Source organism: Amblyomma americanum, chromosome 6, assembly GCF_052857255.1.
Source record: "Amblyomma americanum isolate KBUSLIRL-KWMA chromosome 6, ASM5285725v1, whole genome shotgun sequence".
Classification (NCBI taxonomy): Eukaryota; Metazoa; Arthropoda; class Arachnida; order Ixodida; family Ixodidae; genus Amblyomma; species Amblyomma americanum.
The window spans coordinates 97,506,496-97,532,671 of record NC_135502.1 but is presented as its reverse complement, the minus strand read 5'-3'; the positions used below and the strand labels follow the sequence as shown (position 1 = coordinate 97,532,671).

The window sequence follows — 26,176 nt, the reverse complement described above, 5'->3', positions numbered from 1 at the left end:
TACGTAATTTGTGCTTTACAGGAACAGCAACATCTCTCCCCCTACAGCCTCTCCACATCCTTCCTAACCATGGTAGCAGACATTTCGGCAAAGCCTCGTGATAGTTATCCATTACTCTATAGGAACAAAGTAAAATCAGGCAAAAATGTCCTTTCCAGATCGCATGACTCTTGCCACTACCGTGAGGCAAAAATGTCCTTTCCAGATCATGTGACTCTTGCCACTACCGTGATGGCTGCCTCCGACAGCATTTCTGAAATGTTTGTAAGCCAAGCTGCATTCAGCGCCACATGAAGGATATACATTTTGAATTTCTAGATTTGTGTGGCATTCTTAAGCAAAAGTGCCGCGTACTCAAGCACTCTACACGCGGTGAACCAGTAAGTGGTGCAGATCTCACGGATGGGAGACTGGAGGGGAGACGTATGTAAAGAAGTGTGATCTGTTCGTAGGTTCGCGGTATAGGACAAGAGTTCGAGTGACAACGCACGCACCTGAAACAGGAGAGCGGATTTAGTGACAGGCACTTTATCCTCTAAGTTCCAATTATCGTGAAGCATGGTAGAATGTTTCCGTAGTGAACCAGCCATGTTTGATATGATATGCTCAACGTAGTTGATGATCCCTGTTAGGCGATTGTGAATCCCTTTTCTTCATACAGTGAACGCCAGTGAAATGTTTAGATACAAAACAAAAAAAAACGTGAGGAAGGCGGCATAATCTGCACAGCAGCGCTGACTGACAGCCCGAGCAAAACGTAATAAAATTTGGGGTATTATCCGTTATATGCTTACATTACCCGAATGCAGGAATGCATGCGGGCTGCTCAGCAATATGACCTCACTGACACACAAGTAAAAACGCAAGAAAGGTGGCCAGTAAAGAAATCTTTATGTTCTCTTTCCGTTATGCCACTTGTAAGTGTCGTCATGGCAGCAGCGATGACATAGTGCCTACGATATGGCTTTTAGAATCGTTGCCATTTCTCGGCCCATCGATGCAAGCATTTGTTTTTTCATTTAATTTACTTTCCAATGTTACCACGCGTTTCGTTCAGGTCGGTCAAGCTGCAAAGAACAGGAAAGCTATCATATTTGTAGACATTTTCTACTCTCACTAGTCAACCACACGTGATCGAACGCAACACAGAACGCAACTAAAATAAAGGAAATCTACGCATTACAAAACAATAAAAAACTGAAACGTTTTCAAGGAGTCTCTTTATGGGTATTCCGTGAGGATACTCTGCATTCATAAACGGATAAAATTGATCTCTTCTACGGTACAATATATAGAAATCGTTGTTTTCCTTCATTACTTCACTGCATACGAAATTATCGTTAGTTTTTAGCAAAGCAGTTCTTGTCCCTGTCGCCCTAAATGCAAGCTATTACATGCGCAAGTGCCCTTCGAAATGGTTTATAAAACCTGCATGCCAGATAGCAGGGACGTAAGTTGGATGGGGTGTATCTGTTACTGCAGCAATTGCTCGCGCTGACATGGTTGCTGAGACGCACCTGTTCTTTTATGTAGAACAGATCCACAGAATCTAATACGCCCTTGCCCTTCTTTCTCGCAAGAGAGACACAAGATTCAGCGCGTACCACATGACGATATGGCCTCCCTAGCAGACCAGATGCGATTAAGCACCGCAGCCCAAAATTCCACTGGGGCATACGATAGTGAGAGTGGCCTGCTTCTAGTAGTGAAGTAGAGGCCTACTGACTTACGACGAGCAGCTCTGAAGGCCATGAAAACGACCAACTAGAAGTTGCTTCTGCGCCTGCACCCCACCCGCCGCGGTGGCTCAGTGGTTAGGGCGCTCGGCTACTGATCCGGAGTTCCCGGGTTCGAACCCGACCGCGGCGGCTGCGTTTTTATGGAGGAAAAACGCTAAGGCGCCCGTGTGCTGTGCGATGTCAGCGCACGTTAAAGATCCCCAGGCGGTCGAAATTATTCCGGAGCCCTCCACTACGGCACCTCCTTCTTCCTTTCTTCTTTCACTCCCTCCCTTATCCCTTCCCTTACGGCGCGGTTCAGGTGTCCAACGATATATGAGCCTTACGTAATGCCCACGGGCCCTTAAGGCTTCAATAAATGAAATAAATGAAATGAAATAAATGAAACAGATACTGCGCCATTTCCTTTCCCCTCCCACCCCCCAAAAAAACAACCAAATATTATTATTATTATTATTATTATTATTAATATTATTACACCCCCATCTCTCCTAGTTCCCCAACAGCTGCTGAGAGCTACTACGCCCCCTCCCCTCCCCCTCTTTTGTAATAAAGGTTTTATTCATTCATTCGCATATGTGTCTATCAACTTCCTTCTCTCTTCACGTCGCAGTAATAGTAGCCCCGTTGGAGACAGTCGACAGGACCGTGCCCCTTCCTTCTCTTTCTCGCTTGGATCTCAGCAGCAGCAGCTTCCGTGTGACAAGAGCAGCAGCGCCGACGGCCTACGGCAGCACCAGGTACCTGAGGTCGCCGTACTATCGCTACCCATCATCACCAGCCTAACTACAGCCACAGCAGGACAAAGGCCTTCTCCATATCCCTCCAATAACCCTGTCGTAACGTGCAATGAATGCGGCCACACTATCCCCGCAAACTTCCTGTCCTCATCCGCCCACCTGAATTTCTGCAGCCCCGTGCGATACGCTTCCTTTCTCTTGCGTTCGCTCTACATACTGGTACCTAAAAGGCGTGAGTTCAAATCCCACTCAAGCTCATACCTTTCCGCATGTGTTCTACTTGCTCCTGTTTTCTCATGATGTGGGCAGACCGACGGACAAAAATATGTGGTCATAGAGATTCTGAAATGTAGCTGTTAATGCTGTCGTTCTTCATTAGGGTCACAAAGCGGCAGCAGCATGACACACATTCGACAAAACTCATAGAATAAAGGCAAACATGCATAATAAACAGGGAAAAAAATTCACAGGGGCACCAAGGTACATAATGTGCTGGCAATGAGTAGAATTAAAGGCGGTTGATACCTCTTCCAGAACTGAAGTCACATCTGTCCAGCCAATGGGACTTACCCGGTCAGGTGACGTCATTTTTCTTAAGTCTATGGGCGAATCTTATGACCGACGACTAAGTGTTTTCCCCGATGACGCTTCTAATGCTGTCGCACTGAAAACACAAGTGCGTTAGAACCCGCTGTCTAAAACATAACTTTGCAGTAAACATGCTTCGCACCACTGTATATAAAATACACTAGGTTTAAGGGAGAGAGAAGCGGCTTTCTTATAGTAAAGGTCACACATATTGGGCTGAGCGATGATTATTTCTCGAGTTACTCGGCACTGGGGGTAGGGAAGAGGTGAAGAAAGAGTTTCTTGTCTTGTGATGATAGTGAAAGAACATTGGTACGGACAAAAAAATCCTCATTAAGAACGCGATTATATTGCAATCCGTGCCGAAAGCACAGCAATAAATATCGCCGTTCACATTTATTATTACAAATTGATTCGTGAGAATTTCGCCGCGTCTCTTCCCGCTTATGCTTTGCAGGTTCTTCTGGGATTACACAATGGACGTGACTGCCAGATGTGTCTTCGCCACAAGGCTGGACTCTCACTCAGACAGAGAGAACGAGTTCGTCACTCGGTCAAAGCAAATCCTTCCCAAAGGCGTCACGCTTCGCATACTGCTGATTAGTGAGTGGCACCACTCGCTTATTTGTCCGGGGCTGCAGCTGCACTTACAGTTATAAAAAAACCGACAACTACAGGAGCACCTTTATATCTTCTGTATAGTTGCTTCCTTAGATTTCCTTAATTATAGTAGATATACCAGCTCGTTCGTCTTCTCATATATGTAATGTTCACATGCCGTGGTCAGTTCTGTGCGATATCACGGATGATATTTAACTGCGGTCAAGCGAACAGAGGAGGAGGAAAATTAATAGAAGGAAATAAAATGCAGAAACTGGGCTATGAATCAGCCTGCTCGAGGCTGATACTCTGCAGTGCAGGTGAACGGTGTCAGACGGAATTGAGAACGATGGCACAAAGTATTGAGAACGAGAGAAAGCTATGCCGGTTTAAGATTCGTGGCTTACACTAATGCTAGAAGGAAAGAAGGCTATTTGTGCCAGCATTTTTCCCCAACATGAAACCCCACGGAGCGATCGGCTTCCGTAAAGGCGGCAGGTAAAGACAGACAACACGGCAAAGGATGGGGACAAATGGTCAGGAAATAAATGGCTTTCATTACGGTGCCAATATTTAAAGTCGTAATATGAAAGGTCTATGGTGGTTGTCAGGAACGCCACTGTCGCAGCATAGGGACATGTCCAATTTGATGCGTAGCCAAGGGCAAGTAAGTGAGCGGAATACATTTAATTACCAGTGGGAATGAGGTAAGTTGACACTACTGCTTGGCATTATTCAAGCTAGCAGTTAAAATTGAGGTGTGTAATGTTCCGACAAGGTTTGATCATATGCACATAGACCAAGCGCGCTAAACAATTTGAGATCGCGGCTGCCCACATGAAAGTTAGTAATGAAGAAATTGTCAAGTTAGCGTCTCAGGCAGCGATCGCACTCTTCGCAGTTCGCACAGCCGGTAGGTGTGTATAGCGCTAGTTAAACGCTAGGCTTCGAGGAATTGCGCGCTGCGAGTTTATGCGGGTAGTCGATAACTCTAAGTTACGTCCCTACACCTTCAGCGAACAGTATTGTCTTCAATTATATGGTAGTAATAAATCACGTGTGTTACCTGTGACACACTGTTTTCTTTTTTTCCTGATTTACAGTTATTTTCCCGAAGTTCGCGAAGATGATAGGCCTTTCACTCCTCCCGCCTGGCGTGCTCCAGTTCTTCAGGGACGTCTTGCAGCGCATAATAAACAACAAATCAGAGGAGGTAAGAAAGTTTCGTCCGTTTCCTGAACGTACACGTTGTGCCGACTGTCATATCTTTCATTTTGTCAATCCTTTAGCAAGAAGAAAGCTTCTTCCGACTCCTAATGAATGCACATGAAGAAAGAGGCGGGAACACAGCGGAAAGCAGCACTGACAGAGACAATCGACTCTTCAACCTCAACTCAGACATTGAGAGAGAGGACTCTTCAGGAACGACGGAAAGTATGAAAGCAACGGTGTTTTTAATTATTAGTATCGTGGGTGCAGTAGAAGAGCACAGAAAAGCAGCGCACCACCAATAAAACCGAATGCACGGCCCCTTCCACTTCACCACTAATGTCTCTTGTCGAGTTTCATTAATGAAGCTACGTATGCTGATGAGTGCCCTCATGTTTAGCTTTAGGCCCGCTCTGTGGCGTGAGTGGCGCTACCGTGTGTTAGCCGGTGCAGTAGTTTTCCAAAGTGATGGACGACTGGAGACGTCCAACTAGACAACGAGTGCTACATGCATCGTGGTTGAACTGAATTGCTGACAGACTGAAACTACTTATAGTGCATTTGTAGTTTATACTGCGAGGTCTGCTGTACTTGTTATGCTATCAGCCTGGAAGAAAAGCAAAAGTGCGACTCTTGAAACACGAAACTAATGACGCTAACAGCCGTCCAAAGAAACAAGAGATGGGATGGAACCAGTAGTTTCTAGTCATTCTTATTATTTTACAGCGATAGCTGTTAGGCTCCCGTCCCTGGCTTCCGTGTCGCTGTCGGCGTAACCGGGGTCGTGGTAAACTAGTTATTTCTAATATAAAAGGTGGGGGTGGGTTAAGGTGATGATCTAATCGTTAATTTCAGGTGAATATTGAAGGAGAATGCTCGTGGCGCGATGGGTTTGCGGTGCAATGGCCCCTGTGTCCCACTTCAGCTGCTATGTGCAGCACTCAGCAGGACGGTGTCAACAGCATCGTTAATTCAGAAAGCGTTCTGAAATAACTTGTGGCCATTCACGGCTCCCTTAATGGGCCCCTGCTTTCTTATTTATTTCGTTGTTTTTCGAGCACTTTGTTTTCGTATGTACACATTTATGTATTTCTCGTGTTGTTCGTTTCTAGCGCACCACATGTGTATACCATGAGGAGCGAAATTGCTATGTACGTGATGAGCAGTAAACTGCATGCATAGTAGTCTTGGAGCAATCGTACGATTTAGTGTAAGTTCACGTGCTATACGCCACTTTTTCTGTCGATGATACATCACTCGAAAGCAACGCAGGCCGTAAATGAATATTTTTTTTATTTTTCATAATTACCCTGAAAGCCCTACTTGCACCCCATTGCAAGCTTTCAGGGTTATGTGTATTTTTATAAAATATTTTATCACGATCTTTTACGCAGCGAATTGTTTACTCTGCCTTCATATGTATCATCGCATTTTTAGAACACATATGCAAAGTCAGCCTGATTCCATGCCGTGCTAAAACATTCTAGGAGTCATGCAATCCATGCACATCGAATGAATGAAACTGCTTCCACTCTTTATTTGTAGCCAGTTATGAATTTTTATTATTTTTGTTTGCTGAACAGCATGTGTAATACCCTTGCATGCCTTACGAATTTATAACTTACATCAAGTCGTTCTGCATGTGCTCACGAATACCGGATGCTCCAGCTGAAAGTAAGGAATATTTTAAAGAAGATGGCCTAAAATATCCAAAAAAGTTTGTAAGACCGCAGGAGCTCATGCGCGCGCTCACTGTCATTCTAGTGCAATCAGGACTGTTCTGGCGTAGACAAAACTAAAGAAAGTAACCTTCGCGGCAGCACATTTATAGCCACATAGGATATGTGTTAGTGGTTTAACTAACCTTTCCGCCTTTGAGAATCTTTTAGGGATCAGTGTTTAAAATGTCTACGCGGTGACAAAAGCTGTCAAAGGAGAGACGAATCAAAGGTTAATCACTTTCAACCTCTCTCATCGTTGTTGTCTTTACGCCTTTTCTCGTAGAACTCACTGAAGAGGAGGCCATGGCGCAATGCATACTCTTCTTCATCGGCGGTCAAGAGAAGGCTGGAAGTGCCATAGCCTTCACCTTGTACCTGCTGGCCGTTCATCCCGATGTGCAGGAGAAGCTCAGAAAGGAAGTGGACGAGTGTTTCACAGCTCATGTATGTGCCACCATTCTTCGCTGCATCACTAACTGCTATTTCAACATTGTCTTCACTGACCGCAAATGTGTAATCACGGCAGTTACAACAGCAGCTTCAAGAGCTTGTCATCAAAATCATCAGTCTAGCTACTACTCTAGGACGAAAGGCTTTGCCGCTGATCTCCAGTTGTCTGTACCTTCCCTTACCCTACGACAGCTGCAAAACACACACCCCCCCTTCTCCTCTTCTTCACTAATTATTGGACACTGCTGATTGCGTAATCCATCACTCCGTGTCCGCACTTCCACACTAACATACAGTCAACCACTGGTACGTGTTCTGCACACAATAACTGCTCGAAGTCAGCTCTTTTCTTATTTTATGTAAAATAACGGCCCGCGTTTTGTATCTGAACCACGCTGCATTTCATCACTAAAAGCTGTTCTCCGGTAAATAGCTTGGTACGTGCTACCCTCGTTGCTCTACGCAGCACTTTACCCTCAAAGCTTCGGCAGCCAGTGCATGATACCATTTCGCGGGCGTGTACTGGCATAACACAGGGCCTCAATTTACTCCTCAGAAAACGTTTGAGATATCCTTACCGTTAGCCCACTTTTTATCGCGTACTTACAGAGTGAATGTGAGAAGGCCGAGGCAGCATAAGCGCTAGAGGAATTTTGTCGAGCACTCTTGACGCCTATCTGAAACGTCAGCCATTTTCTGTGGCTCTCAAACCGGTGAACTATACGACTTGGTGCACGTATACGTGTTGTGCATTTGACTTGATATTGCCTAGAGCTCATGAAGTTATGAAGGCATCAACTCTCATTTTCGCTCTCTAACATTTTAGAGAGAAAGCTCTACTTCACCACCAAAGCTGCCGAAGCCGATTCATTGCGGATGACTTGACCTTGCCTTGAATAAACCTATAAATAAAACAAATTTTGTCGCAATTGGGATTTGAACACGCCGCAGTCGGAACAGGTCAGCTTCGTTGGCGACTGCATGGAAGCACGATGCTATTTTTTTCACCATGGTATTTATCAGACGCGTTTATATGCAGGAAAGAGCTATATACATTATTTACAAAGTAATCAGCCAGTAGCCGAGCGAGTTAAATGGAAACACAGGACCACACAATTAAAACACGCGTCTTAACTCAACTTAACTAAAACGGTGGCAAAAAAAGACAAGACATCAATAACGGGAAGCAGTCCGGTTGATAGTCACTGTCTTCGTAGGCGCCTTTCAGCTGGTGCACCACTTGGCCGAAATGTGTGCGGGGGAGACGACAGGCTCAGCATTCCGGTCCAACATGCGCGTTTTCCACAAGCTATGCAGCCCGAGCAGGAAAATCACGTAAAAGGGTACGTGTTCATATTGGGTGGCCATTAGGTAACGCACATTTTGAAAATTCAAAACACAGTCTTTCTTCGGTATCCTCTGTAGAATGTCCCAAAGTACTATCGCGTCTTTGCAGCCAATAAAGCATTGTTCGGTGGTTTCAGGTGCATCAGATAACCGGCGATTAACAGGAGAAAAGAAAATATATTTTTTTTTTTGCGGAGCCAGATTTTACAGGTAGAATTTCAGCGTGTAGTTTAAAGAAAAACGTTTTGGTGCAAAGCTGAAATCGGGATTTTACGTACTCGTCTCTGCACATCATGACCAATACAATTAGAGTGGAGTGAGCGATACAAAGGAGGCGAAAAGAGCATAGATATCAATCCTTTGTATGAATTTTTGCTTGAAACAGAGAATTTGTATTCATAAAGAAAAGTGAATTTCCAGAAAACGCACGGGGTCATAAACTTTCTTCATAATACCAAATAATATGGGCCGCTACATAAAATTACAAGAGACCACTAAGTTAGGGAAGAAGGTTCACAAAAGTTCGTTTGCAGGGATGCCCTAATAACTGAATGGGAGCTGTAACGGAAAAAAGAAACGTGAAACTAACTCTATTAAATAGGGATGTGCGAGACCTAGTCCGCCAGCAGAAACAGGACTCTATAGGTTATCGTTCCGCATCGGCTCAAAACTGGAGGACCATATAAACGTCGCAAATGTTCGGTGAAAGTTTTGGATGTAGTGCCTCGCGCACTGGAGCACCTGCAAAACGTAACAAGTTTTTGTTGCCAGAAACATGTTGCAGGCCTGCGCTCCACCAAAAAGTGATAAGTGGTGCGGAACAAAATAGTGAGCATAGCTCTGAAGGGCCGGGACCCGCTCCACAATGCTATGCCGCTTTTTTTCTTTACTGTCAATGCTATCGCAGCAGCCGATTACGCCTCGTGTTAAACTGCGACACACTCTCGCGCTGTGCATTGCTCATCGTCGTCTGCATCAACTTCCATCTGCGGCGCGAACAGATGAGATCAACCTAACTTTTATCAGAGCTTAACCTGAGTCTAATATCGTCACCAGACGCGCCGACGAACCATCGAAGCAAAACCATGAGCCAATCAGGCTGAACACCAGCTTTCGAGCGTCTACGTAGTTTGACTGCTTTAAAACCCTACCATTTTTTTTGCTTTCATTTTAATGTCATTTTAATGTCGAGCTGCCTTCCAGAGACATGCTCCTCTGTCCGATCTTTCCACCCTTCCTTGATAATAAAGCTTCCTCTCTCTGCATAACGACCAGGTCATACTTGCAATAAGCTTGGGAGGGAGATGGCTTCACGAAGCTCGACCTTCGACCTTTGCAGCGACTATGAAATACATGTCTTTTGGTACTAAGTTGCCAGGTCTCACAAGATGCTATTCAGCACCACTGAAATTCAATGCATTGAAAGCGTTAGTGTACAAGTGCTGTCAATATATGGCTGTCAATGCAGTTCTCGCTTGCGGTGCTTAACGCCTTGCATAAAAAATTATACATTCATTTTGTATTTCAGGGTGATCGCCCAGGCTTTGATGAGGTCAACAAGCTTGAGTATCTGCACTGCGTTGTCTCGGAGTCGCTGCGCATGTACCCGCCTGTTCCCCGGTAATGTTTACCGCTACTGATGGTGATTGTTATGTTACAGCTCCTATGTCAACATGAATTTCGCCCGCAGACTGCCATAAAAAGTTAACATCTGGGCACTGTACCGACAGGAGCAAAAGAGCATTAGCATTACGAAAACACAAATCGCTTGGCTCGTTTCGATTCAAGAAATTATTGCGCTCCGATCGCATTCTGACAAATATGGCATTAAGCCGAGCTCCTTCAGTAATTTACATTGCAGCCACAATCAGTAGAGTTCTTGCTCCTAAGAATTTGTAAATTGTAAAATTTAACGCTACAAAGCGATGCATGGGCTATATGGACGACGTAGTGGAGACCTCAAGGTTAAGTTAGACCATGTTGGGTTTTTAAACTTGCGCTTACATCACACAGCAAACGTGCACTCTCACAATTCACCTCCATCGAAATACGGCCGTCGCGGTTCGGATTGCAAACAGGACCTTGGAATCAGCAGCTGAACATTAAAGCAGCTGGGCAATTGCGCGTGTCATCGTTCATATAAATTCGTTGAGTGGCGAGAAGGTTGTCGATGAGCGAACGCTTGAGGCATCCTATTTGAAAAAGCGATTGAAAGGAGACCGATTTTTTGTAGTTCTCTGTGAGCCTTGAGTGAAGTTTCTGTGAAAGTGAAAACTAATTTGAAGGTTGACCTTGGTCGATCGATTCCAAGTTTTGTTGAGTACAGTTACAATACGATGCGTACCTTTCAGACCAGACTTACTATTCTCTCCAACGCCTAGCCGGCAAGCCGTTCCGTAGTTTTTTTTTATTATTATTCATGGCGCCTTTCTATTTATCCCTTTGGGCAATAGTAACGAGTAGCAGTAAAATAATCAGTGGGAAATTTCTCTCTGTGTGCAGCTAAAAGTTTCTAGTATCTGAGGCCATATCTACCGTGATTAGTCACTGCCATATTGAGCAGTTTACGCATTTCGTTGAAGATACTTTCTAGTTGAAAGCTACCATAGGTATCGATACTTTCGAGGCGTTAGAAAAGGCCGGGATTGCCAGATTAGTGAACAGATTCCTCACATAATTGTTTATGAATGTTTTGGTGAAGTAGTTAGATTAGGACTGCGCACGTTCTCGATGCGATCAGCATTCAAAAACTGTATTGCGGTTGCATTTACCCGACCGCGGCGGCTGCGTTTTTATGGAGGAAAAACGCTAAGGCGCCCGTGTGCTGTGCGATGTCAGTGCACGTTAAAGATCCCCAGGTGGTCAAAATTATTCCGGAGCCCTCCACTACGGCACCTCTTCTTCCTTTCTTCTTTCATTCCCTCCTTTATCCCTTCCTTTACGGCGCGGTTCAGGTGTCCAATGATATATGAGACAGATACTGCGCCATTTCCGTTCCCCCAAAACCAATTATTATTATTATTATTGCATTTACAAACTTTATAAAAGAAAAAAGAAACGACGTTTTATTTCCTTCTAATTCAGACTAGCTGACACAGTACACAAATCAATTCCTTTTCGACTGAATATAAGATGTCCTTTCGCGACACTTTTCTGCAGTCACTTGAAGTGTCTGAGGTTGAAAATCTCAGGCACCTTAAACTCCCAGTAGTATTACGTCGGAGGAGAAATTAAACAGTAACTGCCAGTAACACGGTATGAGGTAGCGCCATTATCGCGAATTCAACCAGTACTAGAGCTACTTGAGCTAAGAAAAGGCCAATAGTAGAGTCGCACATGAATTTTTCTCATACTCTTTTCAGACTCGAGAGAGCACCCTGCCAAGACTACGTTTTCGGAGACACCGGCATCAAAGTAAACAAGGACGACATCGTCACAGTTCCAGTATATGCCTTGCACCACGACCCGCAGTACTTTCCAGACCCGCTGACCTTCAACCCTGAAAGGTTAGAAAGAAGCTCCGTGCTGGTCCCTCCAGTCTTGTAGTTTCCATCCTGCTTGTGGTCCATTTCTCTCTGCAGTGATTGTCCACTTTTGAGACATGCTTTGGGCCCCAGTAAGTCTGTGAATGCCTGTTTCAGGTTCAACGAACAGAACATGGCCTCCATTCAGCCGTACACATACCTTCCATTCGGAGCTGGTCCGCGCAACTGCATCGCCACGCACTTCGCACTCCACACAGTGAAGCTTTGTGTGCTCCACACCATTCGGAACGTTCTGCTCGTTCGCACTGAGCAGACAAAAGTTAGTATAGACACACCTGTTCTACTGATCTCATACCTTTTTCCGCATGGATTGTCCGAGAAAAAACATTAAGCCTTGCATAGAGGCAGTTAAAGTCCGAGCCCAGTAGCATCAGCCACAATCGGGAATTTGCGAAAATTGTCGCAATTCACCAATTTTCTGTTTTAGGCATGCTTAGGGGCTGCAAAGGCACACGCTGAACATTTGAACATAAATTATTATAAGCAGGTACCTAGCATTTGTAGTGAGATTTACATGCTGAGGTGTGTAGCAAGGCTGTAATGTCAAGTATAAGCAGAGAGACTGATCCGAACGACTAAACTATACGAATTAGACATGTCCAGCGGCCGTTCTCAGTAGCGCGATCAAAAAATGCGCGTCTCATGCGCCAAAACATTTTCTACCGCGGTGGATATGAGGTAGGACATTAGAAACGCTTAAGCTTCAAAATTGGAGCTTCAAAAAAGATATCGCTAAAACAAGCCCCGTGAAAAAAATGCAGCGGGCTGCGAAGTATTCACATATCGTGTTTGCTCTGGCCATCTCCAGGCCGCAGTGTATTGCGGAGGTGTTGCTGTCCATTATGTGGTGCCCGTGTTCCAGGTACCTCTGGAATTCCGCAACGGCTACGGAATGCTCACTGCCAAAGGAATCGAAGTGGGAGTCAGAAAACGAGAGTAGCGCCACGGACCATAGCTTCTTGAGTTCATCACATCAATGTAAGAAGTCGTCGAAACAGCTACTCTTGGAAAGTACTCCGAGATTGAAGGAAGACTGCCCCTTACGACTAGTCCTATTACTATCAACGCCGGCAACGTGTGTGCGTGAGTGTTTGTCGGTACTCGCAGGTGGGGCTGAAAATCCCAGCGATGACAAGAAAAAAAAAGGGCGACGTTAACAAGCCGCCGTATGACTCACACAGGAAACCAAGCAACGCCACTTCAGGAAATCCTATGCATGTCGTTTGTCTTTATATACTCACCAATGGCCGCCCTTCATGTGGCGCCAGTTTTCCCGACAACATCCATATCAAAATTATGGCACAATCTTTTGTCGTCCTGCGTTCCGGGTGATATCTCTTTGCATTTAGCTAACACGTGCAAGTTGGAGGCTACTCTAGCATCTCTCCTTCTCTTCTCTCTGCTACTCTTTTTTCTCCTTCATTTTTTCATCCCCTCAACCCCTTTTTCCCCGTGCAGGATAGCAAACCGATTATTCTTCTGGTTAACCTCCCTGCCTCTTGCTGCTTTCTTCTTCCTTTTCGTCATTTTCCTCCTCCTCCTCATTTAAGTTGGAGGCTAACTTTCGACATGGGTTCGAACCAACGACATATACGCCTTTAATTTTATGCCCTACAGACTCTTTTGCTCTTCCCTCAAGGCGCGGTTGAAGGGGGGTTACGAGAGATTTTGAGGGCGGGTTTCCCGGCTACGAGGAGAACACTGCCGCTCTTCGGGCATCAGCGCTCCGTTCGAGCAGCGAAAATGTGTTGAGACTCCCGAGGAAGGAGCCAGCTGCCTCCTCGGTCTCTTACCTTTTGCCCCAATTTTCTGAATCTGTAAATACTGAGAATAAAGCCTTTTTCCTTGTTTTCTGCTCTAAATCCTGCCCACGCTTCCTCGTTCCTGCTCTAAACCCCAACCACGCTATCTGTGAGTCCCAACAACCCCCAGCAGGTCGGTGGTTTGACGGACTAGGACCTCCGGTGAGGAAGTCTGCAGCCAGGGACGCCGAGAGACAGAAAAATGTGGGCATTCAATACAAAGAGACAAAGGAAAATGCAGCACTCTAGAATAGTACAGAGCGAGGGCCAGTTGGCAAGGTTTCTGAGCTGTGGGCGAAATTTCCACTCGGTTGTGTACAGCGGTCAAAGCTGGATGCGAGGCGGCGTGTGTCGAATATAGTGTATTTTTCACTTGTTTTCTCATTTCAGCAGAAGACACTGAACGCATGCTATGTACTGCATGTTAACTTCATGCACTGGGAGTCTATTATTGTGCCTGAGCTGTCGTGGACGTTACAAGTTTGATGTCTTGCGTGACTGTTCCCTTGATACGTCGACATTCATATTGCACGGACTGGACGACGTGGAGTGCTGGCAGTGCCGGAGCTTCACCGGCCACTCCGCACTGAAAAAGCACACATCTTTCGCAAAGTTCTAACCAACACTCTCCTGCCCGACTAACGCTCTACAACTTCCATGGCATGGCACAGCTAGCTGTCCCAGCTGTCCGAAGATCAGGACAGGCAACACATTATGTATTCATGTAACGCTGTAATTACCTCTCCCTATTTCTCCTTCCCTCCTCCTCCTTCCTAGAGGGCTTGCCTTCACTCGCGCTCGGCAGATGAACAATGGGTTATAACAGAGCAAGCGCTCTTTTCACTGGTCCTTAGTGCTCGCCTTGAATAAAGTTTTTCCTCCTCCTCCTCCTTTCATTACCTACCTTGCTTGTGAAGTAACTATAGGAACATACCCCACAATGGGGTGACGCAGCCACGCAACCTTTGCATCTTACCCATAAAAATTTGGTTTTACATCATTTCCAAGCGTCTTTTTTTTCTGTGAGGTATCCAGATAACTGCTTTTTTGCCTTTACTTCCAGGACCCTGTAGAATTCTGGTATATATTGCCGCCAGGTCTCTCCGGGCAGCGCCTTGAGGACAAGGAAGTGAAACGCGCGTGCTCTTGCGTGACTGGTTGAGGGGTAGGCGCCAAGGTAGAGTCGAATGGCCTGAGTGCAGGAGGCAGTCGGCCAGGCGGCAAGGTTGTCTCCAATAGCCCATACTCAGGGGGCAGTCCAAGATTTTGGCTGCTGACCCGGTGCACTGGCGTGTAGACAGGGAGAGGTCTGGGGTCCTCGGTGTTAGGAGGGGTGTGCGACATATTCCAGGGCGATTTACCCAGCGCACTCCACCAGAAATTGTCAAAAATAGGTTGCAGAACCAAAAAGGACTAGGCGCAGGCCGCAAGCAGTCCAGCGGTGTCCCAGCTGCAAGAGCACGCGCGTCTCGCTTCCTTGTCCTCAAGGCGCCGCCCGGGGACACCTGGCGGCATTGCACAGGGGTAGTGTGCAGCAGCAGCTCTGTGAAAGCAACCTGTTGCTCGGCAGTCCAGAAGAACGGCGTATCGTCACGTGTTAAATGGGTAAGGAGTTCAGCGACCTTGGAAAAGTTGGCGATAAAACTGGGTAGTAGGCGCACAAAGCTAAGAAGCGCTTGACTGTTTTCTTTGTTGTAAGACGTGGAAACTTGGCTACGGCGGCAGTTTTCTCGGGATGGGGTCGTACGCCGTCGGCGCTCACAACATGGCCGAGAAACTTGAGCTCTTTGTAGCCAAAGCGGCACTTCTCGGGTTTGAGTGTCAAGTCGGCCAACCGCAGGGCATCTAACACGGTCCGCAGGCGTTCAAGGTGTTCGTCGAAGGTTTCTGAGAACACCACCACGTCATCTAGGTAAACTAAAATGTTTGCCATTTGAGGCCAGTCAGAATAGTATCCATCATGCGCTGAAACGTCGCCGGCGCAAAGCAAAGGCCGAAGGGCAACACCTTAAATTCATATAGGCCGTCGGGTGTGATAAAGGCTCTTTTTTCGCGGCCACGTTCATCAACCTCAATCTGCCAATATCCGCTCTTTAGGTCGACCGACGAAAAATACTTGGCGCGGCGAAGTATGTCGAGTGAATCGTCGTTGCGGGGCAGTGGGTAGAAGTCCTTTTTCTTTATGGCGTTCAGCTTACGGCAATGAACGCAAAAGCGCAGTGTCCCATCCTTCTTCTTAACAAGCACGACGGGCGACGACCACGGGCTCTTAGATGGCTGAATAATGTTGTCTGTAAGCATCTCCTTCACGTGCTTTTGGATGGCGTCGCGTTCCTTTGGGGAAATGCGGTACGGCTGTCGTCGTATCGGGCGAGCACCATCGTAAGTGATGATCCGATGCTTCGTGATCGTCGTTTGCCGCTCTCTCGAGGAGGATGCGAAGCAGGTATTGTACTGGAGCAGTAGGGCGCGGAGGTTGCGCTGTTGAGTCACTGGGAGCCCGGAGCTAATATCGATGCGATCCAGGGACGTGTCCGGACGTTCCATGGCCTCGGACGCAGATCACTAAGTAACATCGGCCAATTGGTCGGCCCAGCGACTGCAGTAGCTCGGAAAAGGTGACGAGGTTTGTTCGTAAAATGAGCAATAAGGATTTCCGACCGACCGTTACGTAGGTGGACAACGCTTCGGGTCGAACAAACGCCATTTGTCAGCAGCAAGGAAAGGTTGCCCTCGGCGACTGCGGGTCCATCACGTAGCCCATCACCGCTTTCGACGCTTGCAAAAACACTGGAGTGAGGCGGGATCATGACACTTTCAGTGGAAATACGAAGGGCGGAGCAGCGTTGACGAACGTCGGAGGTGTCGTCGGCTGTCGCTGTAAAAAACGTAACGGTTCTGTGCCGCAGGTCGATAACAGCACCATTCTCACAGAGAAAATCTACGCCCAAAATCAGGTCACTAGAACTGTCAAGGAGCACGAGGCAGCTAACTCTGAATGTCGAGTCGCTGATCTGGACTCTACCCGTGCACCGTCCAAGCAAAGGAACGATATGGCCCCCGCCGTCCGGATCTGCACGCCAGAGCAAGGAGTTGTAACTTTCTTTAGAAGCGCTGCCAATTTGCTACTGATAAATGAAAACTCCGCTCCTGTGTCCACCAACGCGCTAATGCTGTGACCATCGAGAAACACGGGTATGTTGAGGGAGAAGCGGTCCTTTAGTTCAGCTGCTGTCGTCGACGTCGTCAAAGCTCTATCATCGGATGTCTGCGTCGTCTGCGTCGTCAGGGGGTCTTTACAGCGTCGATATCCAGCGATCACGCCCCCCGAGGTCGCTGTCCTCAGTTTTCCCGGCGAGACCGCCGTCGCTCGCGAGGAGTTCTGCGGATTCGGTGAAAACGATGATCGGTGAGGTGACGGCGATCGGGACTGACGGCTCGCCATGGACCACAGAGGATGCTGGGTTACGTACTATTCAATCTCACGGGGCCGTTGGCCAAACCGAGGACTTGGCGCATCGGAGGGAAAACCCTGCGGGCCAAGCTCTCAATATGGGCACCAGCGGAAAAGGTGACCGGGCTCCCCACAGTAGAAGCACAAACGCCGGCGATCAGGGCCACGCCAGACATCCGCTCTGCACAGGGATTGTCGATCACTCGGGATGCGGTGCTGCCCTGGCTGCACGGAGGGTAGCAGGACGTCGTGATGGTTGGGAGAAACTGCCGCTGATTTGGGGCAGGGCGTCGCAGAGCTTCAGCGTAGGTCGGGCGGCAGTAGTCTGTCTGGGCAGGCTGTGGTTCGGCGTGTAGTAACGGAGGCCTGATAGCTTGCTGCACCTCTTCGCAGATAACGCTCATAAGGGAGCTGGCCGCTGGCTGCGATATACCACTAATCTTCTCTAGCTCGTCACAAACAACAGCGCGGATCATATCGCGGAAAAAGTCGGTATTGCTTTTGAAAGCCGGGAGGGACTCCGTAACAGAAGCAGCAAGGACTGGCCGGTCGTACGGGGTGGAACGCTGCCAAAGGACATGCTCCATCGTGACTGCCTCCGCTAGAAACTCGGCAACAGTGCTTGGGAGGCTGCGCCCGAGGCCGACGAAAAGCTGTTAACACCACGCATTAGGTGGCGCAGCTTTTTGGCTCCATCCATCCACCACTACGTCAGAGGTTGCCGTGAGTGCCAGCGTCATAAGTCACCACCGCTCAAGCCCGCAGGTATGCTCCAACCCATTGCGCCACCTCGCACACCTTTTGACAAAGTCGGCATTGATCTTCTGGGCCCATTCCCTGTGTCGTCTCCTGACAATAAGTGGATTATAGTTGCGACTGATTATATGACGCGCTATGCTGAATCCCAGGCGGTGCCGCGCAGTACATCCTCTGAAATCGCGCGCTTCTTCATACACCACATTGTTTAACGCCATGGCGCCCCGTCCTCCGTCCACACCGATAGGGGCACCTCGTTTACAGCGCAGATCATGCACGAGGTGTTCCAGCTGAGTCACAGCAACCACCACAAGACTACTGCATACCAGCGGCAGTCAAACGGGCTCACGGAGCGCCTCGACAAAACCTTAGCGGACATGCTCGCAATGTACGTCGACGTACAGCACAAGACTTGAGACGACATCCTCCTATATGTGATGTTTGCCTACAACACGGCGATTCAGGAAACGACTCGCTTTGCGCCGTTTCGCCTCATATACGGGCCTGATGTACAAACGATGCTAGACGCCATGCTTCCGTGTCCCCCTGACGACCAGGCGCTCACGCCAGACGCCGAAGAATTTACCCGGCACGCAGAGGAAGCCCGCCAACTGGCCCGTATGCACATTCGCCGGCAGCAGGCATCAGATACGCAACGCTACAACCAACGACATCACCACGTCGAGTGCCACCCCGACGACAAAGTGTGGGCATGAACTCCAGTACGTCGCCCCGGCCTGCCGGAGAAGCTCCTGAGCCGCTACTTTGGACCATACACAGAGCTGCGCCGCATCACGGATGTGACGTATGGAGTCCTCCCCGATGGCACTGTGCCGAGTTCGCGCTGTCGACCTCAGCCTGAGGTCGTGCACGTACTGTGTATTACGCCTTACTTTACGCACTAACGGGCGCCTCTTTTGCGTTTTCTTTTGTTTCATTTTTGCCCGCAGCCGTTCGGCGGCCGTGATCGCTTGTTTTCCTTCCTCCCGTTCTTGTTGTTGTTGTTGCTGTTGACCTCACACAATGGCACGTACCCACAAGGGGGATTGGCCATAACCAGGCGGTGACTATTTAAATGACCAGTTGCATGTAGCAAGCATGGGATGACCTACCAAAATTTGGATCGGACAGTTTCCGTAGCCGAGGTGGTTGCAGGAGGTTAGGGGGGTCATACAAACTAAAATTTAGGCAAAGAAGGGGTAGGGATTACTATAAGTGGTTGTAAAAACCGAAATACAGAAGCTGATAATGGGATGGGCAGGACGAAAGCTCATGATGGTAGACGTTTTGATTCTAGGAGATAATTTTGAATGGCAGAGCAAACATTCCCATTGGTATGGCCAAGCATAGAAGCGCCAAGAGACAGGAAAACCGCAGAAGACAGGCGCAAACTGAGATTCTGTATTGGAACTTCTAATAGTCGCCTCCTAATCGATGAGTAGCGACGGCAAAAAAAAAAGAAAGTGCTCTATTGTTTCCGGCTCCGCACAATACGGACACAATGGGGAGATCGCCAGACCAGGCCTGTAGAGGTAAAAATTTAGTTGCGGCCCCCGGCAACGAAGCCTCGTGAAGGAAACTTCAAGATTGCGCGATCGCCAGACTGAGCTTCTCCAAGGGAACAGTAGGTGCTGGAAGTCGTCCAAGGAAGTAAGCGCTGATGCGCCCAATTCGTTCATTACAGTCTACCGTCGAAAGCGTGCCGCCTTTATCCCTTCCATTACGGCGCGGTTCAGGTGTCCAAAGATATATGAGACAGATACTGCGCCATTTCCTTTCCCCAAAAACCAATTATTATTATTATTATTATTATTATTATTATTATTATGATGTAAGCAGTTTTTGGAAGCAGGTCAACAATCGGTCCACTCAGGGCTGCCTTCGCTAAAGCATCAGCTTATTCATTTAATAGAAGACCCCTGTGCCCAGGAACCCAAAGAAATCGAATTGATGTGATGTGTGGAGGGATCAGGAGTTTTAGACCCACCGCAGCGGTGGCCAAGTGGTTGAGCATCCGCCTCGTATGCGGGAGGTGCGGGGTTCGATCCCCAGTGCCGCCGGGTACCCACCGGTGATACAATGGGTACAAGCTTTCCTCTGGTCTGGTGCTTGGCTTATTTAGGGTGAAATGCTTGGGAAATGGGTTTTTGACCCCACCTTGAGAAAAAGAAAAAATACCCTGTGACATGGCGCTCTTTGGCCATAGCTGCCCTTGCGCCATAAAAATCCATAATCATCCATAATCATCATCAGGAGTTTTAGTATCCCGTTCTCATCATGTGCGCCCCTGTTTCTGCTTCTTTTTCTTTTGGGGGTGGGGGGGAGGAGGAATAATGCTGCCAGGTGTCCCCGGGCGGTGCCTTGAGGACAAGGAAGTGAGACGCGCGTGCTTTTTCAGCTGGAACACTGCTACTTGAGGCCTGTGCCTGCCCCCTTTGGTTCTGCAACCGATTTAGGACAATATTAAGCCTGTTCACTGACAAAGTGATTGCAGTGATATTCACATGGCTAGTTTTAGCAAAAGCTATAATTTCTAATCTCCAAGGATCAGATCAATAGACGGAGCGGTGGCAGGAGACTTATAAATCTCAAACATCCCACAGCTAACACGCCAGTTATCGTCTTTACAGGCATGCATCGTTGTATGCTTATGAGTGGTTAAAGCGATGTGCGTCCTGCAGTGTCTGTGCTATCTCTTGTACAAAAAAATTGGCAGTGGTGTAGTTTTGGTTAAACCTGGAGTGACGCGATAGCTGCAGCTGGCCGGGTGGAACTTGGTCACGTGAACAACCGCGTGACGAACTACGTGATCAGCCAAGGCGCCATGCCGCCGGCAGCTGCTCCGCACCACGTGACCAACCGCATGACTGCATGGCGGCGCAGCCACCGGATGGCAGCGCCGGCACCGCCACGGCGTCGCCACGCTGAAGGCTCGAAATGCTACCGTACTGTAGCTATGCTACAATAGGAAACCCAAATTTCACATTGTCCAATAAGTTGCCTGGAATGCGCCCTTAAGTCCTGATAATGGAAAAAAAACTTTGCTTAATATAGTATACCTCTCTTAAATGGCGGTTTGATGAAATGTGAATTACGATTTGAAAGAGTTTTTTCTTTCACAATGACGTAAGTCGATAGTTCATTCACCATCATGTCCATCTTCTAACTTTCTATCTCCTGCCTTCCATTCACCCTATCTCAACTTAAGCCTCATGGCACATTTCTTGAATAAAAAAAAATGTTTGGCCCGGCTCTAGCAGCTGTGATTCTGCAGTTAAGGTGCCAGGCGCCAAATTATGTTCAAAAGAGAAGAAACCTGTGAGCAATACTTAATCAGAAAGTAAGGTCGGTTACAAAGTAGTAGTTTTGCGCTGGCATCGTTGTGGGCATTGGGTTACAGTTTTCGGGATCAACCTATGTCATTCAAAACATTTACTCCCTTGATTGCTAGTCGGATGCTGACACCGTGCTTTTCCCTTGCATGGAGGTTGGCAGCCCCAAATGTCCAACCCCGCGGGGCATATTGCAAGCTCTATAAATAATAACAATGACTCTTCAGCTGTGGTGGAGCCTGAGGAAAACGCTGTTGCAGTAGAAATAATCTGTTACATATTGCCTTGGTGTTTCTCAAGGCTGCACTGAATAAAAAGAAAAATTAGCACTGTATATCTAAGCGTGCAACACGCTACGAGCAAGTATTGATGCAAGGAAAGAATATTGCACCCTTATATAAAGCTCTCAATGATTATAAGTGGATGAATTGCGTGGTAGAACCGCGGTAATGACCGGCCCCATGACATTTGTTTCATGCCATCGCAAGTTAAGTCGCGGAGCTAAAGTTTTTAGAGAGGCAGCTTTTTGGATGTATTATGTGCGCGAAGATATAGCGCGCTACTAACATAACCACCGTGCTATGGCAGCTTAAAGCTGCAGAAGTTATCATGAAGTGCTCAGGCTCAGCCACAATTCTAACTAGCAAACAACCTTGACTGAAATTGCGCGCGATTCCATGTGAAATATCAACAGACACAGAGAATTTCTCAGCGCACTGAACTGTTTCTATTATGCCTTGCACTAGACCTGAATATAAAAAACGTGTTCACTATAAGCCGCTCACCCGTGAGTACTCCAGTGGCGTGTGAAGACAGAATCATAAACATGTTTATTTGCCATGTCGACGCCGAGGGCTTTGCTCGGTTGTAGTTACGGCTTCTTACATGAGCGCTTTTACGAATGAAACGTTATTCTGCTCCGAGCAAGACAGTTCCCGAAATGCGAGTGTACCGGTCCAAAACGCTTCTCCCGCCAACAAAGGGCAGTAGTTAGGAGGTCGACCGAAAGGATGCGCCAGGTGTCCATGAGTTTTCAGCACGCTCGACGTCAATCGCTTCAACCGCATGCCGCTTGTTGGCGCTATGAGCTCGCGAAGCCGCGGAAGTACAGGCACCGTGGCAAGTTTAGGCCAGAAAATCCTGTAACCTACACACCCGTCAAAAGTCTTTAGGGCGTAGCGTGTGCTTTTAGCCCTCTAGGGGATCATTCAGAGGAGCTGTGAAGCTGTATTTTTAGTTGAGGCGCAAATAACGGTTGTCCTTGCCTTTGGTCTTGAATAGTGATTGCTCCATTATACGGCTCAAATAGACAATGAGGGACGAAGATAATTTACCAAAACTGCACATTCGTGAAGAAAAATTAAAGAGTTTTAATTTAATTTTATTTAAATAGAGCAGCCCCACAAAACTGTGGTACATCTGAAGTTTCTTAGAAAGAACTAGTAAACTATTTCATTGTGCAAGTAAGTGCTTAAACTTATTGCTCATGATTATACTTAGTACTTATACTTACAGTATTTCGCGGTGTGTGCTTGAAGACTATAAGCGTTCTAAAGGGATGCGTTCTTCCCCAATTAATTTCTAATAGCGTACATTTATGTTTCGGGAAGACGAATGATCAATGGCCAAATAAGACCGGTTGAATTTTACTCTTACTAGTGATGTAGAGGTTTGTTGGTAAATTTTCTCACGTAAGAAGAATACCGCTATAAAATAAAGGCTATGTTTTTCGGGCTTAAAGGCCCAAAGGGAGTCAGGTTATGCGGGACGCCGAAGCAAAAATCTCCGGATCATTTCGACCACCTGAGTCTCTTCAACGAGCACTGGCACCTCAAAGCACGTGGCTCCCCCACCCGGGTTCCCCGGTTCAGTAATCAAGCGCCTTCACTACTAAGCCACCGGGGCGGAGAAATCAATAAATAAGTTAATCAATCAAGCTTAACTTTTTTTCTAAGCGCGTACCTTTACTCATTGTTCATCCGTGTTGCTGCTTCAACGCCGCAGTTGTGTACTTCACTCTTCAATAGTGAATGAAAAGTCGGCTGTTTTTGCAGGGCCCCAGCCAGACTTAGGCCCGGAACTTTAAGCCCGAGCCCGGCCCAGGCTCGACTCAGGCCCGGCGAAACAGCTCATTTCCCGGCCCGGCCCGGCTTAAGTCTGTGCAGTACACCAGTAGGCTGGCCAGCGGCTCTGTCGCAACTAGGCCGGCCGCATCCCTGACGGCCGTTTGCTTTCTCGTTTGCTTTCGTTACGACTGACGTCACGGCCAAATTAAACTGAGAATGAATGCATTGCAACTAAGTGCCGTTCCCGGCCCCCTTTAACCAAGCAGAGGCCGCGTACTCGAACGTTTCGCTGCCTTTCCATTTCGTTTGGACCTCTGCCATTGGTCGCTGCTTCTGGCAACGACAGCCGCGGGGGATGTCCAGCTGGTGGTAGTAGAAGCGCCCATCGTGACACTTGCATAGACGCGCCTAGCGTTATTCTCACACTGGCGGACCAGCGCCTATGTCGACGAATAGGAGCGTCACAACGTGTTCGACATGCCTTACGGGCTTTTCAGAGCGACTAAAGTCTCTCAAATCAGGGTGTAGAACAGCCTCATGCCAAAATACTGGAAGATATATATAGCAGCTGCACAGCTACCGTAGTCCTCCATAAAGACAGCAATACAGTTCGAATAAGGAAGGGCGCCAGGCAAGGAGACACCATCTCGCCAATGCTATTCACCACCTGTCAACATGAGGTGTTCCCGAGGCCTGAATTGGGAACAGTCGGGGATATGAGTTAATGAAGAATACCTAAAAAAATCTGCGATTCGCTAATGGCATTGCCTTGCTGGGTCACTCAGAAGATGAACCGCAAATCCTGATCAATGAGTTAGACAGGCAGATCAAAACGGTGGGTCTAAAAATTAGCACGCAGATAACCAAAGCAATGTTAAACAGTCTAGCAAGGGAACAGCGGTTGAAAATTGGAAGCGAGGTGCTGGAAGTGGTGAAGGAATACGTCTACTTATGGCAGGTAGTCACCGCTGATACGGATCGTGAGAGGGAAATAACTAGAAGGATAAGAATGGGGTGGAGCGCATTTGGCAGGTTCTCTCAGGTCATGAATGGCACACTACCAACATGCCTCAAGTGAAAAGTGTACAACAGCTGTATCTTACCGGTACTCACCTACGGGGCAGAAACCTGGAGGCTAACGAAAAGGGTTCAGCTCAAGTTAAGGACAAGGCAGCGGGGTGTGGAAAGAAAAATCTTAATGTAACGTTAAGAGACCGGAAGCGGGCAGTGTAGGTGAGGGAACAAACCGGGGTTAATTACATCCTAGTAGAAATCAAAAGGAAGAAATAAGCTTGGGCAGGGCATGTAATGCGAAGGCAAGATAACCGCTGGTCCATAAGGGTAACGGAATGGATTTCAAGAGAAACTAAGCGTAGCAGGAGGCGGCAGAAGGTTAGGTGGGTGGATGAGATTAAGAAGTTCGCAGGCATAGGGTGGGCGCAGCTGGAAAGGACAGGGTTAATTGAAGAGACACGGGAAAGGCCTCTGCCATGGAGTGGGTGCAGTCAGGATAATAATGATGACCCCCCGCCCCTACATTTTCAATGAGGTCTTTAGGCGGCTAAGTATCCAAAGTTCGAGGTGCAGCTAACAGATTTCCCGTAAATACAAGGGGGTTTGCACGCCTTTGGGATAGTAAGCGGTTCTTCGTACTAGCCTCAGCGCCGCTTTGCTTGCGACCCTAGTGATCCTCTTGTGTTTTCGAATAGAGTTCATGTTATTTCCTTTTTAAATATTCAATATTTTAACTTTTCATGGCCGGCCAGCTCACGCAGTTCTGGCCATAACATAAGGATTGACAATGAAGTTCACGTCGCTCCTCGCCTTCGTTTCCAGAGGAGGCCTACTGCTTAGGCTACAAGGCTCAGGTCCACCTTCCCAGATGCATCGTAACGAATATTAACAAATATTGGTAGGGGTTTAGCGCAGCCGTAGACGTGTTCATACTTACACTGGAGTAGACAGGTTAAGCTCAGCCATAAGGACATTAGCAGGACTGGTCATTCTGTATTTAGTATTCATGGATGGCGGAGAATGCTCATCCTACCAGAGCAGTGGCCACTGCACTGTTTTTATCACAGCCACCGGTAGGGGATAGTGCGACCCATGTTTCTCTTCCCGAGCAGTCTCTCGCGCAGCTGGCGCGACGCTCCTCCAAACTTTCCCTAATTTGCCCACTATTAGAGGTGACCCCAGTAATTCGGGTAGAAGCTTCGATTCCTAGGCAACGGCACAACATCTTATGTACGAACGGTGAACGGAATACTAGCCAGAATTTTTGTTGGACGAGCCGCTATTCTGGGTTAGATCAATTGGTCGTGAGTTACAAACCGTAGCCTGCCTACGTTACACTGCTTTATCAACTACAGGCACCACACTAAGTATACCCAGTACGACTACTGCTGTAGGGAGCACGGAAGCGTCACTCTTCATCACTGCTATCTACTCTTGCTGGGGCTGTACATGAGCACAACGGCATAGAAGAAATAATAATTGTTTTTTTTTAGGGGGGGTGAGTAAATGGCGCAGTATCTGTCTCATACATCGTTGGACACCTGAACCACGCTGTAAGGGAAGAGATAAAGGAGGGAGTGAAAGACGCAAGGAAGAAAGAGGTGCCGTAGTGGAGGGCTCCGGAATAATTTCGACCCCCTGGGGATCTTTAACGTGCACTGACATCGCACAGCACACGGGCGCCTTAGCGTTTTTCCTCCATAAAAACGCAGCCGCCGCGGTCGGGTTCGCACCGGGGAACTCCGGATCAGTAGTCGAGCGCCGTAACCACTGAGAAACCGCGGCGGGTAATAGAAGGAACAGCCGAGACGAG

The 26,176-nt window shown here is 47.7% G+C and overlaps 1 protein-coding gene across 2 annotated transcripts in view; it reads left to right on the top strand.

Annotated features, from left to right (window-relative positions):
* LOC144093907 (cytochrome P450 3A24-like) overlaps nt 1–14,596 on the top strand; it is a 34,048-nt gene extending 19,452 nt beyond the window's left edge. Inside the window, exons 7-15 of one of the 2 annotated variants that reach the window (XM_077627659.1) lie at nt 3,525–3,670; nt 4,771–4,880; nt 4,957–5,101; nt 6,881–7,041; nt 8,265–8,390; nt 9,923–10,014; nt 11,757–11,900; nt 12,036–12,198; nt 12,802–14,596. In XM_077627659.1, the coding sequence (XP_077483785.1) occupies nt 3,525–3,670; nt 4,771–4,880; nt 4,957–5,101; nt 6,881–7,041; nt 8,265–8,390; nt 9,923–10,014; nt 11,757–11,900; nt 12,036–12,198; nt 12,802–12,879 (1,165 nt within the window). In that variant the 3' untranslated portion in view covers nt 12,880–14,596. The remainder of the gene's footprint in view (nt 1–3,524; nt 3,671–4,770; nt 4,881–4,956; nt 5,102–6,880; nt 7,042–8,264; nt 8,391–9,922; nt 10,015–11,756; nt 11,901–12,035; nt 12,199–12,801) is intronic. The other variant, XM_077627660.1, reaches the window with a different exon arrangement.
* Nucleotides 14,597–26,176: the final 11,580 nt, after the last annotated feature.